General features: G+C 56.0%; 3 protein-coding genes across 3 annotated transcripts; 2 read left to right on the forward strand and 1 right to left on the reverse strand.

Annotated features, from left to right (window-relative positions):
• Positions 1 to 364: 364 nt before the first annotated feature.
• EsH8_III_000771 (Vps54-like protein-domain-containing protein) lies at positions 365 to 3917 on the forward strand (the record flags this gene model as incomplete). Its single annotated transcript, XM_083262496.1, has 4 exons — positions 365 to 456; positions 512 to 642; positions 693 to 3591; positions 3647 to 3917. 4 exons carry the CDS (start codon positions 365 to 367, stop codon positions 3915 to 3917), a joined length of 3393 nt encoding a protein of 1130 aa, XP_083122983.1.
• A 1881-nt stretch (positions 3918 to 5798) lies between these two features.
• EsH8_III_000772 (uncharacterized protein) lies at positions 5799 to 6347 on the reverse strand (the record flags this gene model as incomplete). The annotated part of the gene is made up of 1 exon (XM_083262497.1): positions 5799 to 6347. One exon carries the CDS (start codon positions 6345 to 6347, stop codon positions 5799 to 5801), a length of 549 nt encoding a protein of 182 aa, XP_083122984.1.
• A 5980-nt stretch (positions 6348 to 12327) lies between these two features.
• On the forward strand, positions 12328 to 13076 carry EsH8_III_000773 (uncharacterized protein; the record flags this gene model as incomplete). The annotated part of the gene is made up of 3 exons (XM_083262498.1): positions 12328 to 12447; positions 12508 to 12577; positions 12631 to 13076. 3 exons carry the CDS (start codon positions 12328 to 12330, stop codon positions 13074 to 13076), a joined length of 636 nt encoding a protein of 211 aa, XP_083122985.1.
• Positions 13077 to 15102: the final 2026 nt, after the last annotated feature.

A 15102-nucleotide genomic window follows, 5' to 3' on the forward strand; every position in this document is an offset into this window, starting at 1 on the left:
GTAGTATCTTATCTTCACGTGAGGCGGCATATCCTCGGATCAGCTGTAGCATTCCCCGGAGCATCATACAGGTAGCCCCTGGGGGATCTGATCTCGGAACGTGGCTCAGTAAGGCGAAGCTGCTCAAAGACATACCGTAATCTACTGGGTTTCCATTATTGGGCTTGACCGGTCATGATTGTTGCAAGCCATCGTTTCTGAATTCCAACTTTGACGCGACTTTCCAGCAATGATACCCCGGTAGTCTGGCTACGTGGCCGTCGACCAATCTAGATAGCTATCGACTTTCCTGCGACTCTAAGCAAGCGTTCGAGGCCCAGACTCAGCACCGAGCTGTTCCCACCTGGGGCCATTATCTTGCACCATGTATTCCTCCTCTCCGAACGCACGCAAGTCGATGGACACGATATCATCATTATCTCCACCGGCAACGCGCACCGAGTTTCCATTCCACAGGTCAGCAACCTTACCTGGCCTTCCGTCGGCCAAAGATCGCGCTAACAGCTACCAGACCAGGACAGGCCCATCCATACCATACCACAAGACGAGGTTCAACTGCGAGTTCCATACACTCAATTGGCGGGTCGCTCGATACATCATCCGCCAGCTGGGCAAATGCGGTGCTGGAATCCGGACAAAATGGTACTGGTCCGTCTCGGGGGACGCGAGTTTCTGTGCTGACAAGTCGCCAGCTATATCAACCTTGCTGCAGCCGCCCATTGTCCGGACGGGTCTACAACCCCATACCTCTGCGCCTGCGTCCAGTGCGCACAAGCCTCCTACCGCTCGCGATATTCCTCCTGTCACTCTGACAAACATTCCTCACGTCGATCCGGCAGAGTTCAAGCCGTACTTGTCGCAAGTTGGTGCCCTTTACGAACAGCTTCGGCGAGTAAAAGAACAAGAAGATGAAAGACCTGGTTCCTCGGGTCGGAGGTCGAGCAAAAACGACGATTTCGGGGACTCGATTGACGAGAGCCACCTGAAGCCCGCAGGTCGGCAGCCTCCTAGACGAAAATCATCCACTGCATCCATCGCGTCGATATCCTCTTTGGAAGGCCCAGGGCCACTACGAAGATCCAGCTCGGGTTTCGGTCGAAAGGGCGGGCATGGCCCGCCGCCACTATCAACGATACCCAACGTCTACTTCGACGAGGACTTCCACCTAGAAAACCCAAGGACTTTCGATGTTGTTAGCGAGCGATCGGAGGTCGTGCCACCTGCGCCAGGAAGCGCCGATGACAAGGCCGGCAACTATGGGAACGTCATGGCCCCGAGGAAAGCACTGGCGACCAATGCCATCCTGCAGGAGAAACTATCTTGGTACATGGACACCATCGAGGTTCACTTGATCAATTCCATATCGACTGCATCCACAACCTTCTTCACCGCCCTAGGCTCATTACGGGAATTGCATTCCGAGGCTGCAGAATCGGTAGACCGAATCAAAGCACTCCGGAAAGAGCTCGAGGCCCTGGACGAGGAAATTGCCACAAAAGGCATAAACATAGTGCAGAAGCGCCGACGGAGGGAAAACGTGCAAGCCCTCAACGATGCGGTTCTTCAGCTTCGGCATATTGTCGAGGGTGTTGCATCCTGCGAGTCGCTAGTTGATGCTGGCGAAGTCGACACGGCTTTGAGCAGCATAGATGCTCTAGAGCTCCTCATAGCCGGAGAGCACGACGAATCTGCCGAAGCCGAGCCTCCCGTACTCCCCCTGGAACGACTGAGAGACTTGAGGGGGGCAACTGCTCTGCGAAGCGTGAATGACGACCTGCAGCAGTTGCGGTCTCGCATTGGTAAAGCTTACGAGTCCAAGCTCCAAAGCTTGCTGCTCGCAGACCTGCGGAGACACGTCGAGTCTGTTAAGAGCCGCGATGTTCTCCTTCGCTGGGGCAGCTCATCGTTGCGAGCCAGGGGAGGCACTACGAGAGAATCGTCCGCGTTTCCGGCTTATCTCGGCTCCACGCAAGAGTTGCGCAAGGCGGTCATGCCAAATCTGCTGGGCCTTCATCGGGCCCAGCACATTGCCACGGCGATTTCGGCTTACCGAGAGGCTGTCCTGCGCGAAGTTCGGAACCTCATTCGAAGGCCACTGCCTAGCTCCAACGATGACGACAACGAATCCATGATGTCGGCTTCGACCATAAGCGGCGGAAGACATCTCTCGAACCAGGAGAAGTCATCTATCCTGGCGAGAAACCTTCGAGCACTCGACTCTAAGGATGCCGAAGACCTGCTGAAGTCCATATATATTGGCGTCACTGAAACGCTCCGTCGGCTTACCACGCAGGTCAAAGTTCTTCTTGACGTTGCGAGCTGTTTGACGGAGGAAGCCACTGCTGCCGGCCTCAAGTCTCCGCCGATCCGATCGCCGCTTGCTAGCCCGACGCCTTTTGACCGGGAGTTCCCTCGGTTCGATGACTCTCCCAGTTTTGAGGTTCAAGAAGAGATTCACAAGGCGATGGATATCGCCAATTTGGTCGGGCAAGCCGTCGACGTGGCGCAAGACAAGATCCTGAAGGTCTTGAAGGTGCGATCGGAGCAAAGCACACATCTGACCCTGTCCTGGTTCCTGAGATACTTCACACTGAACCTGTTTTTCGCCAACGAATGCGAGGCGATCTCGGGACGCAGCGGCACGGCCCTAAAGACTTTGGTCAACGGCCACATCAAGGAATTTGTGCAGCAGCACGGCGACGCGGAGAAACAGAAACTTGCTCAAGGCATGGAATCCGATCAATGGAGCGCCAAAGACTTCGACGAGAAAGACAGGGCCCTTCTTGACCTGGTGCTCGAGAGCAGCACAAAGGATGCTGCAGCGTGGTCGGAGGGATCCAGAATCTGGGAAGACTACTCTGAACCTGAGGGAACGAACGGGGTTGCGGCAACTCCCCCCGAGACGAACGGCACCGGGAAAGAAAAGGCGCGTACGGCTGAAATCGAGAGCGAGACGTTCTTGCTCCCAAAGTCGGCGATATTATGCCTCGAGGGCATTTCGCATTTCCTGCATCTCATTGGTGGCATTCCGTCCATGGCCACCGACGTCGCCACTTCGCTCATCACATACCTGCAGCTCTTCAACTCCCGCTGCACACAGCTCATCCTCGGCGCGGGTGCCACCCGGTCCGCTGGCCTCAAAAACATCACGACGAGGCATTTGGCCCTGGCATCCCAAGCGCTGTCCTTCATCGTAACCCTGATACCTCACATCCGAGAGTTTGTGCGCCGGCACGCCGGCTCTGGGGCCGGCGTAACTGGTCTGATGGGAGAGTTCGACAAGGTCAGGCGCCTGTTCCAGGAGCATCAGAACAGTATATACGACAAGTTGGTCGAGATTATGAGCGGCCGCGCTTCGCAGCACTCGAAGTCTATGAAGACGATTGACTGGGATGGCGACAAGAGCCAGTCGACGCATGCATACATGGAGACGTTGGCCAAGGAAACCACGACTCTCCATAGGGTGTTGACCAAGCACCTGCCGGAAACGTCGGTACAGATGATTATGGGGCCCGTCTTCGCAAGCTATAAGGACCAGTTCGGCAGGGTTTTCCAAGCCGCAGACCCGAAGACAGACACTGGTCGGGATGGGTATGGTGTTCTCACACTCGGAAAACTCGAGACATTTTGCTAACATATGGACTAGGATGCTGCGAGACGTGGACTACTTTATAACCAAGCTGGGCAAGCTTGACGGGTTTCGCGACACCGGTGATTACTTGAAAAACATCATCAACTCCAAGGAGATCAAGACCACCACATCACCACCAACCGAAAAGCAGACCAACGGGGGGTCGGAGACGACGGCTTCGGCGTCAAACTCGACGGCCGAGCCGGGAAGCAGACAGAGCGCAGAGGATTCGGGGAAGACGGAGTCCCCACCAGCAGGTGAGGAGGAGCCCAAGCAAGCGTCGTGATGTAGTTTAAGCGGACGGCGAAGTGAGCGTGCCATATGGGATAGTACCAGCATTTACCGGGCGCTAGAAGAGAGATGCAGTCAATTCAAGTTTGTACGTCTTTGAGAGTGACTGCTTTGCATCGCATGCCCCCGTTTGCCGTCGACTTTTGCCCGATCCGGCTCGGCTCGAGTTGCTCACTCCTGCGTGTGAATCCCCTCGCGGCGCGACACGAAACCTGCAGGGCTAGAAAAGGCTTTAAGCAGCTGGGGAGGGGGGGGAACGCGGGGCGGGTGGTCGCATACGTCCTCCCCGTCCAGTCAAAGGGCGACGAGGTCAAGCTCGACTCCCGACGGGCCACGCCACCGGGGAGCTCACGGCGGACGGCTACGTGCAGCCGGGAGAGGTGCGATTTGCAGGTTAGCCCAGAGATCCTCCGCCCCCGTGTCATGGTATCAATGGCACGAGTAGGATGGCGCGCATGCATGTAAGCCTAGAATAACTTAAATAAATAACCCCGAATAAATGAGTAGGGAAAGAGAAGAAAGGAATAAAAAGGATGACGACTGCGTTGGCGGCGGTGGCTTTGGCTGCTGACGTTGCCTCGACCCCCTTCCAAGGGGGGGGGGCCAACGTAGGTGGTTTGGTTTGGTTTCCAACCAACTCAATCCCCCACCATCTCCCTCCTCTCACCCAAAGGACCCCGACCAAGGTGGAGGTGGTGCGACGCTGTGTCGACGCCGGCGGTCATGAAACGGCCCCCCCACCATCACCATCCCCAATTTGCAACCCGAGAGGGGGGGGCGGGAGGATTGGTTCAGCTGGTTCGTCCCAAGAGATGGGACGGAAACGAAAAGGAAGCGAAAAAAAAAAACCAAGGCCGTGGACAATCGGACGTTGTATTCCACTCCCGGTAGGGGGGGAGGGAGCTGAATGGTGAGGGGGGTCGGGCAGGGGCTTGTTTCTGTTTCGAGGCGAAGGGCTCAAGCTCTTCCGTGCACGCACTCAACTCCCCCCCCTCCCCTAGTGTGCTCCTCAAAGTTAACAACACAACACAGCCCATAGCACAGACTCGGTCGTGCCATCCCGGCAACGGGGAGGGTCCTACACAAAAGTTGGAACCACCCTTCATTTCAACTAGTAATCAACATACACGAGATGGAACCCGGCAACGAAATAGTCAAGCGACAAATAATAACATCAGCAATGAACCGTGCGGGAAAAAGGAGTTGTGACGCTCAAAAACGGTTTTATGTTTTTTATGGTTATGAAGCTTTGCACCCTACTAAGTACAAGAAGTTGTGTAAGACACAAAGTTCTCTCTCCCCAGGAAAAAGGTAAATCGTCTTTGCAAAGGAGCGACAAGAAAGTGTTGCTTCAACGACCCCGGGGGGAAGCCCCATCTCACGAGAATGAGATGAAACATATCCCCCGTAGCCGTGAAGCCAAAGAAACGAGACCCAGAGCCTCGATCATTTCCTGCCCAAAAACAGTGAAGATCTCTCGGCCTGTTGCAGTAACAGATGGGCCTCTCTCGCCGGGAAGGGGGTGGCAGAGGGGAAACGCCTAGATTGCTCCATTTGCTCCGATCTCTCTTGAACGTATCCGTACGCCCGGCTCGTCTGAAAAAAAAAACTTGAACAAGAACTCTATATCCCAAAAAATCGCCTCCTCCCCGCTAGCCCACCCGCGTAGCCGCGCAATGTGATGGGGTATCTTTTTTGTATATCGGAAAAAACAGATGATGCTGAACTTTTTGAGGGCTCGTTCTCATCGTGAAAGGGGTGGTCATGAAGTCGTAGCGCACAGCGCGAGAGGCGGACCGGGTTGGTAATCCGGCGCCGCGGCATCCTTTATATCTTGGAGAAAGAAAGAAAAGGTGCAAGGGGTGCTCCGCCTAGCTTAGTTGGAGTGCTTGCCGGCGACGAAGTCGCGCTTGTAGCTGGGGGACTCGTGGTGGTCATCGACGTCACGGGAGACGACGCCGTTGTTGCCAAGGGTGCAGATAAGGTCAGTCTCGGTGGTGACCTTGGTCTGGACATCGTCGGGGAGGTAGTAGGCGTTGTTGCAGGGGAAGAAGTCGCAGCCGGAGATGGGGTCGGTTCCCTTGGCGGGCCACATCTTCTTAACACCGTTGTGGTCGGTGGGGTCGACAATGGCAGAGACGTCAAAGTAGGTCAGGCCGTTCCAGCCGTTGAAGGCAACCTCACCGAGCATACCAGCAACGTTGTCGGCGCCCTCAGAGACGGAGTACCAGTTTCCGATCCAGCCAATGGGCATGTCGACAACGATCTCGCCGTTGGCGGGGACCTCGACGGAATCAACGGAGGCAAGGCCGGCGTTGGGGGTGAAGTGGACGGTGCGCGAGACGTCGTCCAGGGACTTGAAGGTGACGGTGTTGGCGGCGACGAGGGCGGCCGAGCCGAGGAGAGCAAGAAGGTTGAACTGCATTTTGAATTGCGGTGGGGGTTTGGTTTTGTGTAAGTGCCCGAGGTGGATTGAGTTGAAAGGTGAGTTTGAAAAGGTCCCGCAAACGTTGTCAACAACGGTAGTGCAGGTTCAAGATGTTTGAAGGTGGTTCTTTGATAAGCCGCTGGCTAACCTTTAGAACAAATGCCCGGGATGGGTGATTTGAGTGTAGAGACTCGAGCTTGGTTTTGGTGCGAAGTGGTTGAACGGGCCGGGGCCGTTGGGTGTTTGAGTGCTTTCAGAAAGGAGTGAAAAGCTGTGTGAATGAAAGGAATGAGGCTGTCTGGAAAGACAAAGTGTGAGGCTCGGCCACTGAAGGATGGTAATACGGGATGGGGAATCAAAACCGGGGAAGGGAAGGAAGGCCTCATGGGAACATGACCATACTTATACACATGTCAACGAAAGGATGGGGGAATGGGCTTTGCTCATGAGGTGGTGGTGGGGAGCGGAGCTGGCAACGTTGAATACCGCAGTGGAGACATCAGCCCGAGGGTGTTTCCCAGAGGTACAAGGAGCAGCCTCCATCGGAGAGTGGGCTGGGATACTTGGGCGTAATGTTTGTAACTTGTACATGCCGTTGTAACTTGCCCACCATGATTGGACGTGTCCGTGAAATAATGGCCTCGACCCAGGCTCAGAGTTTTCGGTCTGGGCCAGCAGGAGGTACCATCCTTCTCGGCTCGACACCACTAGTCAGGGTGAGGCACCTCATCTCGCTGTTCTAGTCGAATGGCTCAGGGAGAGTGTTTGGAACTGGAACAAGGGGCAGCCGCCCAAATGTGTTCAGAACAATCTCTAATGGCTCCTCCTTTCGTCCAACTATTAGCAGGGTGCCTGTCTGCGCAGGCTCCTGGACTTCCAGGCTGTGTCTGAAGTTCCTTTTCGTTGGTAGCGCCAGGGCATCCTCCCTCGGGATCTAGCGCTGCCCAGGACACGGCTCTCAGGAAGCGACGCGGCAATGACGAACGGGTACCTAGCGCCAACTGGCGCCCACGGGCTGGGCACAAACATAGCGCAGGTATCTACCACGTGTACGTACTGGACGTCTGCGGGTGAGCGCTGGCAACAGGAGCGCGGACGACGGCCCTTGGTGCGGGTTCTGGTTTTTTTAGCTGCAGATGCAGGCGCAGATGCATGAGCGTTCTGGTCGTCTCTGGTGAGCGTCATTGGCCGGCTTGATGTTGTTTGTGCCTGGTACCTGGCACTAAGAGCCAACTCCGCGTGGCGTGCCCTGACAGGTCGGAGAGAAGAGTCGTCGTGGAAGGCGATTCGAGGCAGCTTGGATCCCCAGCAGGCAAATTAGCGCCGCGGCGGCTCATGATTCGTAGCCAGACAAGGCCATTATGGCCCATGACGGGGGCGTTCCTTGGTCCGAGTCGGACCCTCCCCACCCCTTGCCCTAGAGCGCTAGCTCCTTGGGCGAGCCTCGGGCAGCTGGGACGATTGGGAAAGATATGCCGGTCACTACCGAAAAGTCCCCTGCACTTGGGACGCCGGGCTGAGCAGCCGGACGGAAGGTGGAAGGGAGTGCGCGGGAGAGCCGTCCTGGCTATGCCATTTGGGTGAACGCCGAGGCGGCAGAACGTGGTAGCAGTTCCCGCCGCACTGGTTCGTCTGTACTAGGAGAATGACAAGAGTCGGCCGATCAATGTGACGAGATGCAGGTGACGGAGCGGGAAAAAACCAGACGACTGCAGCCAGTCGAGTCGATGCCGGAGAAGATAAGACGACGGCCTCGCCATGGACGCAGAAAGAGTGCAGAACGGACGCTCACTGGAGCAGAAGGCCAAGGCTCACTCAGCAGGAAAAAGGAAACATAGCGTCGCCGTCACGTCAGCCTAGTGACACGGCATCAGAAGTGCACCCATCTCGATTCAATAATCCTTCCGGGCCTCTGCGAGGGAGAAGATGCCCCGACGCGGGAAAAATGCCTCTCGGTCCCTGGGCAGACTCCATATCATAGTACCCGACGAATCGTTACCACAAAGAAAAACTTGGCGAGGGACGCCCAGAGAGTGTCAAGGAGGGGCGAGAGGGGGAAAACTTCAAGGAAGAAACGGCAAAACGGAGGGCTTGACCTCGGCGGGCGAATCGGGGAGGAGGGTGGTTCGGTTCAACTCCAGGAGTCGACTTGGGCCATGGCGTGAAGTTGGAACCGGAAACAAGACACGAGAGGAAGAGGGTGTGAAGGGGGAGTGGAGTGGGTTGTACCTGTCGATCGCAGCCCGAGTGCGCGGTGCCCTAAGCACTGTAGGGATCCGGTACAGACACTGAGTCGAGTTCCCAATTGCGATAGATGAAGTGTGGAGGACTTGGTGTGCTGGCTAACAATTTCCAGCGCATCCCCGTATCCAGTACTGAACGGAGTTCCCCGGACACTGCCCCATTACCTGCCTGGCGAGGAACAAGTTTATCCACGCAGGCCCAGACCAGTCCCGTCTGTGCCGCCGTCTGTGCCTGCATAACCCTCATATGCCTGGTCCCTCAGGCAAAGAGGGGGTTTTTTTTTTTTTCTTTCGGAAAACTTCCTGCTAGGACTGTACTCTGCCTGAGTCATCCAAACTACTTTAGTTTTGTAGGGGCCGCAACACTGCGCGCAGCGCATCTTAGGCCGGGCCAACAGTCCGTCGGTTGCCATGCAGGAAACAACGCGAGTTTCACCGAGCTCTCTTACGTATTGCGAACGGGCGGCGTTGGCACAGTGAGGGGTTCAGAGAGCGCAAGAATCAGATTGCGTCCTTAAGGGGGGCAAGAAGCAAAGATTCGGCACCGTTTGTAGGGCTGCAAGGTATGCGGTTTAAACTGCTATCTAAGGTACAGTTTAAGGTGAGAGATGTGCTGCCAATCCCTCCTATCTGTGTCAATAATCCACTGGGCATCTTTACCCAAGTTGGTCTCAGACACACGTGCTTCCTCCTGGGATGGATATGAGCAAGCTTTTGCTGCCCATTGTTACTGTTGTCTGCTCAATGCTCAATGGTTGCATGGCATGGCGCATGTCCTTGGCGGCCCGTTGAGATGATCATTGGGACGGGGCCGTTCTGGCCACAGCCGGGTCCACTGATCAGCGCTCACTTTCCGGGCCGACCAAGGCTGCTGCGCTGCCAGCGCTGTGCCGAGGGCATACGTACCGGATACTCTGACAAGTCCTGGTATCCCGGGTGAACGAACGGCTACGCCTTGTTGACTGCCACACTGCGTAATCCGTGGACGCCACGGCGGCCTTCCAAGGCACGGCGGTACGTACCTCCGTCAAGGGCCAGCCCAACCCCAAAAGGAAAGCAGGTCCGGGCGAGAACGGGGCCCATTGCCTCTGCGGACCTGCTTCCCACTGCAGGAACCGTCGAGGGGACGGGTCACGGAGCTCGGGGAGGGCTTTCGTTCATCCCGGTTTTCAACCTTTTTTTTTTCACCAGCACCCTGCTATGTATAGACTCGGTATACTATAGTGGCATCCGTGCCTTGCCTTCCGTTTGCGTCCCGCTTCCCGCTTGTCATTGATTCATCAGCCATTCGCCGACTGGCTAGCCCTGCACCTGCTGGCGGAATTCCCTCACACACCACCACTGCCAGTTGGCCACCACCAGTGCCAACCTGCTTCCCCACTAGTGTTGTCGTCACATTTTGCCGGTGGACCACCGCAATCTGGCTGGCTTCGGGGTTGCCCCAGCACCATCACCATCACCATCACCAATCCATCAGTCTTGGAAACAATGAAGGCTGGCCGAGCCAACTAAACTGGCTCGGCGAGAAGAGGCCGATGACCGGCACTGACCTCATCGTGCCCATCAACTCCCCGCCCTCTGCCCTATGTCCCATCATCTGGAGCGAAACCCTCCTCTTCCCCCGCGTAGTGTGCCCACATTGTGTACCAAGTTTTTGCCGGATACGTTGGGCAAGCCGGCCTGGCAAGCTTTTCGGCAAAACGGATGACGGGGAAGAAAACCTTTTCTTTTGGGTCGTCTTGGTTGTGGATGGTTCGCCTCCCACCCACCGCGCGCGCGTCACTGCCGTTGCAATGGCGAAGGTGTTCCGACCGAGGTCTGCCCGAGGCTTTTGCTGACCGGCAAAAGGAAATCTGGAGCAAAGACAGTCATTTCATCCGGCCACTCACAGTTGCATCGACTGTAGGGCTTCCACGGCTTTAGGACAACGACTCTCCATCGTCCCTCCACTGTCTTTTGGTGGAGATTTCTCTGGTTTCTGATGAACCATCCTCAATTTAAGGCGTTAAATGCAACGAACGTGTGCGTGCGCCATGCCCACAATTGCTGTCAGCGCTTATTTGCGTTGGCCCTTATTTCCTTTCTTTTCTTTAATTTTTTAGTTTTATTTTTTATGGTGCTTGTCTTTCGGACTCTGTCTGATATCTCAGACAACCCCCAGATTGCCTATGTCTGTCGTCGGACTGGGCTCCGGGTGTTTTTGATGATCCCTTGCTTACCAAATCTTGCTGGTGTTCGAGGTATCAGTCGGGCGCGACACCATGTAACTGCGCAATATATTGGAAGACGACTGCTGCAACACCTGAACGTCGAGAAGTTTTTATGGAATGTAGCATGCCAAGCGGCAGAGCTGCTGTAGCTGCAGCAAGTAACGGGCGCTTGTTGAAACGACTGGAAAGCTACGTTGTATGGCACCTCGACCTTTCACGCATCCTTCCTGCACATTCTCTCCCTTGGTGGTCTGCTTCTGTTAGTCGCGTCATACTCAGCCGAGAGCGGGCGGAATTCGGTGTGCACCGTTCGGACACCATTGCTCTGGGGTGTATGGTCGCTAGCGAGCAACTCGCTCAAGTTATGTCTTACGCGAGCCGAGTTTTTCCTGGAAGATTCTCGTGGGTTTGGGTGGGAAAACCGGCGGTCGCTCACAAAGTCGACGGCCATGCCGCTGACAGTAGGCGGTGTCTCTTCTAAATCCATAAGCAGTGGCGTGTCGTGTTAGTCACTCCGCCCCGCGAGTAGCTCGTGGATGGTCAAAAGGCCCCGAACACGAGCCTCACCGACCAAGCCCTGCTCGTTTTCTCAATTTGGTATCCTTCCAAGCTCGCGGCTTTTCGCCGGACCGGCGAGCCAGAGTCGAATGCCAACTTAGAGTCAAGCGACTTCTCTCAGCGAGCTCAATGGTCGGCGGACACGAGGCATCGTGTCGTCGGTGTTGCATTTCACTCTTCCTTGAACCATCGTGATGGCCTTTTTGGTCACAGTTTCTCGCGTCATCTTCCAAAGCGACATCTATGCGTCGGTTTTCCGCCTTGCCGCCATGCGGATTCAGGCCTAGAAATGCTGTGGTCGACGACACGAACTGCCACGGCTCGACCCCTGCCATGAAATAGTCACTTGCCCAAAACGAAATCAATAAAGTGACCGGCCCAATAGGAAAGCGCGTCGAATACCCAAATAGTCAACCCCTCTCTGCTGTCATGCGAGCCAAATCGATGGCACCATTCCAGACACGGCCTGGTAGGGCGAGGCCGCCTCGTATCGTGGTCGTCCACCCCGTCGGTAGAGAGTCACATTCCTGCCTCTTGGCTACATCTGGCACGGCGGCGCGCACCGCCTGCATGGTGCGTACAGTCATCAGTCGACACCCGTTCCGCATCGTTATCGAGGCCTCGAGAATCGAGTTCGGCATGGAGGGTAGCGGCACGCCCGACTGCCCAAGACCCCCATTCCCAACCACCTAGCTTAGCTTATACGGCGAGGCAAATATCCCTGGCTGTGTAAGCATCGGTCCCAAGGCCCTCTCCACGATGAATCTATCCGCGCAGAAACGCACCCCGCCTCCGCGATACAAAAGGCGAGGGGCCCGCCTGGCTTGGCTGGCTCTTGTGCACTTCCCAGACCCATCGATAATCAAGCAGTAGCTTCGGCCTACGTCTACACATTCCCGTCGCTTTACCACGTGCCTTTGGCAAACGACTCTCGCTTACACCAGCAACACTCGCTTTCACTCCAGCATGAAGTTTTCACAGCTGCTGCCCGCCGCCGGGCTCTTGGCTTTTGCCCAAGCCTGGGAGACCGATGCCCACACCGTCTACACCACGGTGGTGACCACGGCCTACGAGACGTACTGTCCTGTAAGTTCTCCCTGTCAGAGATGTTCCAATAAGCGGTTCATGAAACTGACCCTGCCACAGTCTCCCACCACGTTCGTCCACCAGAACGTCACTTACACGGCAACAACGGCGACCACTCTCACCATCACGAGTAAGTTGATGCCATCGCCCGGTCTTAGGCAAACATGACTAACACAAAACTAGACTGCCCTTGCACCATCACCACCCACAGGCCTCCTACGTACACCACGACCAAGACGATCTACCCGCCACACGCGAACACAACGTTGCCGCCGCCGGAGCTCAGCACGACCATCAAGACTATCAAGACCACCAAGACCCTCCCGCCCCCTAAGCCAACCTACCACAACACCACGTCCGTTGCGCACACCCCCAAGCCTCCTGGGCCGACGGGCCATCCTCCCAAGCCCAGCCACCACCACAACGGCACCTCGACGACCGTCATCGTCGTCACGCCTCCCCCGGAGACCATCATCGGCAGCACCACCCCCGTCACTCACCTACCCACCAACACGCCCGTCGGCCCTTCAACCACCCGGCCCGTCGTGGTCTCCCCCAACGCAGCCGGGAAGCTGGGTGCCAGCGCGGGTGCCATCGTCGTCGCCGGATTCTTCGCGCTACTAATCTAATTTCTATTATGCATTGTAATGGCGGGCCCTGGCTTCCAGGGCCCCGGAGAGGGTAGTTCTGGCTTTCAAAATCTAGCGAAACGACTTTTATATATATTCTACACCTTCCTTTACACGGCCGGCAAAAGTGGGTTAACCGGATGAGCCTTTTTTTTATTTTATTACATGGATACCAAATGGCATTTTTATGTTTGATATATCTCGGAAACTTGGGGGAGGGACCATCTACAGGAGTATGGAGGGGGGAGGAATCGGAGTTTTGCCATGTTGGAACACACACATACGAACACACACGAGAACACACACACGTACGGTCATTACTACTACTACAACCCATGATAATAATACAAACGGGGGTTGCTCGGCGGGGAGCTTCACCAAAACGATCCTTGGATATTGCCCGAGACAACAGTCACTTTTTTTATGCCTCGGCCGTGTGGATCTGATAATGCCGTTGACTGAGTGACAGAAGTAAAATGGAGAGAAAAAAAAATTGTAGTCGAAAACAAACCAACCATCAATGGCACAGTGTTATCTATCATCGCAAGCGCCAAGCCCAATATTGTCTGTTGCAGCTGACCGCATAACATATCCAAACCTCGCCTCGCTCGCCTCCTCCTCCTCCACCTCCGAACCACCCAACCAAAACCCAACGTAGCGTACCATACAAACCAGGGCCGGTAAAAGATTTCGCTGCTGCGCCGGGCGAGGAGGGTCGACCGCCACGGGAAGGCCACTTGCTACCCACCAGCAACAACGAGAAATAAACCCTCAACACTCTCCCCCCCCCCCCCCCCCCGCCGAGAGGAACCGAAATATTGAGTCGCCAGTTTTAACGAGGTCGGTTCTCCGCCATGCAGCTACCTACCTACCTGTTCGTATTCGAATCCCGTTAGGCCAGCAAAACGTGCCGCAGCTTCTTCAGTGCCTAATGCAACCCTGTCCGAACCCCTCTCCTCCAGAGAGGCTCTCGCCCGCCTTATCTCTTCTCCCCATCTCTCTATTACGGATGCAAATTGCGTGGTTCGCATAGCCTTTTCACCCGTCCCATCCTCTTTCCCGCCTCGCTTGCCCAGCCGGCTGCCGCCGATAAGCCCAAAGAGAGACAGACTAGCTCCGTGGGTTGGGTGTGGCCCGGTGGGCTTACCTGGAGGGAGGTTGGACGCCTAGAGGTGAGAGGTCCCTGCCACGAGCCAAGCGTGTGGTTCGTCGAACTAGACGTTCGCTCGTGTACGAAAAACAAAAAAGACAGGGGGGGTCATCGTCGTGGACGAATGAGCGGAAACGATGCGTTGGGATCTCGTATTCCTGGGGTGGGGGGTGGGTTGTGGTTTTTTTCTCACTCTCTCTCTTTCTTTCCCTTTTTTTTTCTGCGTCACTTGATCTCGCAGGGCGGCAGAAGTCGGTGAGTCGCCTTCGTCCTCGTGGCACGGGTGAACCGCCAGTCGGTCGGCTCCCCGCGGCCACGTGATGTCGCTTGAACGGGGGAACGTTGCATCGTCCAGTGGTTGGCCGGAACTGGCGATCCCATCGCACGGCCGCCCGGGAGAGTTGCGAGCCAAGGCGAGTGCGGAGGCGGGGTGCGCCGCCGGGGGTGGGGGGTGGGGTGGGCATGCGACGCTGCGTCGAGAGCTCGCCGGACCTGGTCCCCGCATGCGCGTGTGTGTGCACAGAGATCTGTCCTACCCAAGGTAAAGTTGACCACCTTGTTACTTATTTGTGGTCCCATCCATCTGTGCTATATATCAGCCGTTGAGCATGGCAGCTAGGTCGACCGAGGTCGCGAGAGTGCGCCGAGTTGGAACAAAATAACAGAATAAAAATTCAAGCCCAAGGAACGTGTGATATCTCATTACTATATTCCCGAATGCTTGGTACCAAGACCGGAGTTACTTTGCGCTCCCCTTTTCCCCTACCGGACGCCTGTCATGATCGAAAGCCGATGTGTTCCAACAAACTCCGGTACTGCAACGATATTCATGACCCCTCAATCGCCTCACTGCCTTGATAACCGCCCCCCTGCGGT

This window comes from Colletotrichum jinshuiense, chromosome 3 (assembly GCF_051148585.1).
Source record: "Colletotrichum jinshuiense chromosome 3, complete sequence".
NCBI lineage: Eukaryota > Fungi > Ascomycota > Sordariomycetes > Glomerellales > Glomerellaceae > Colletotrichum > Colletotrichum jinshuiense.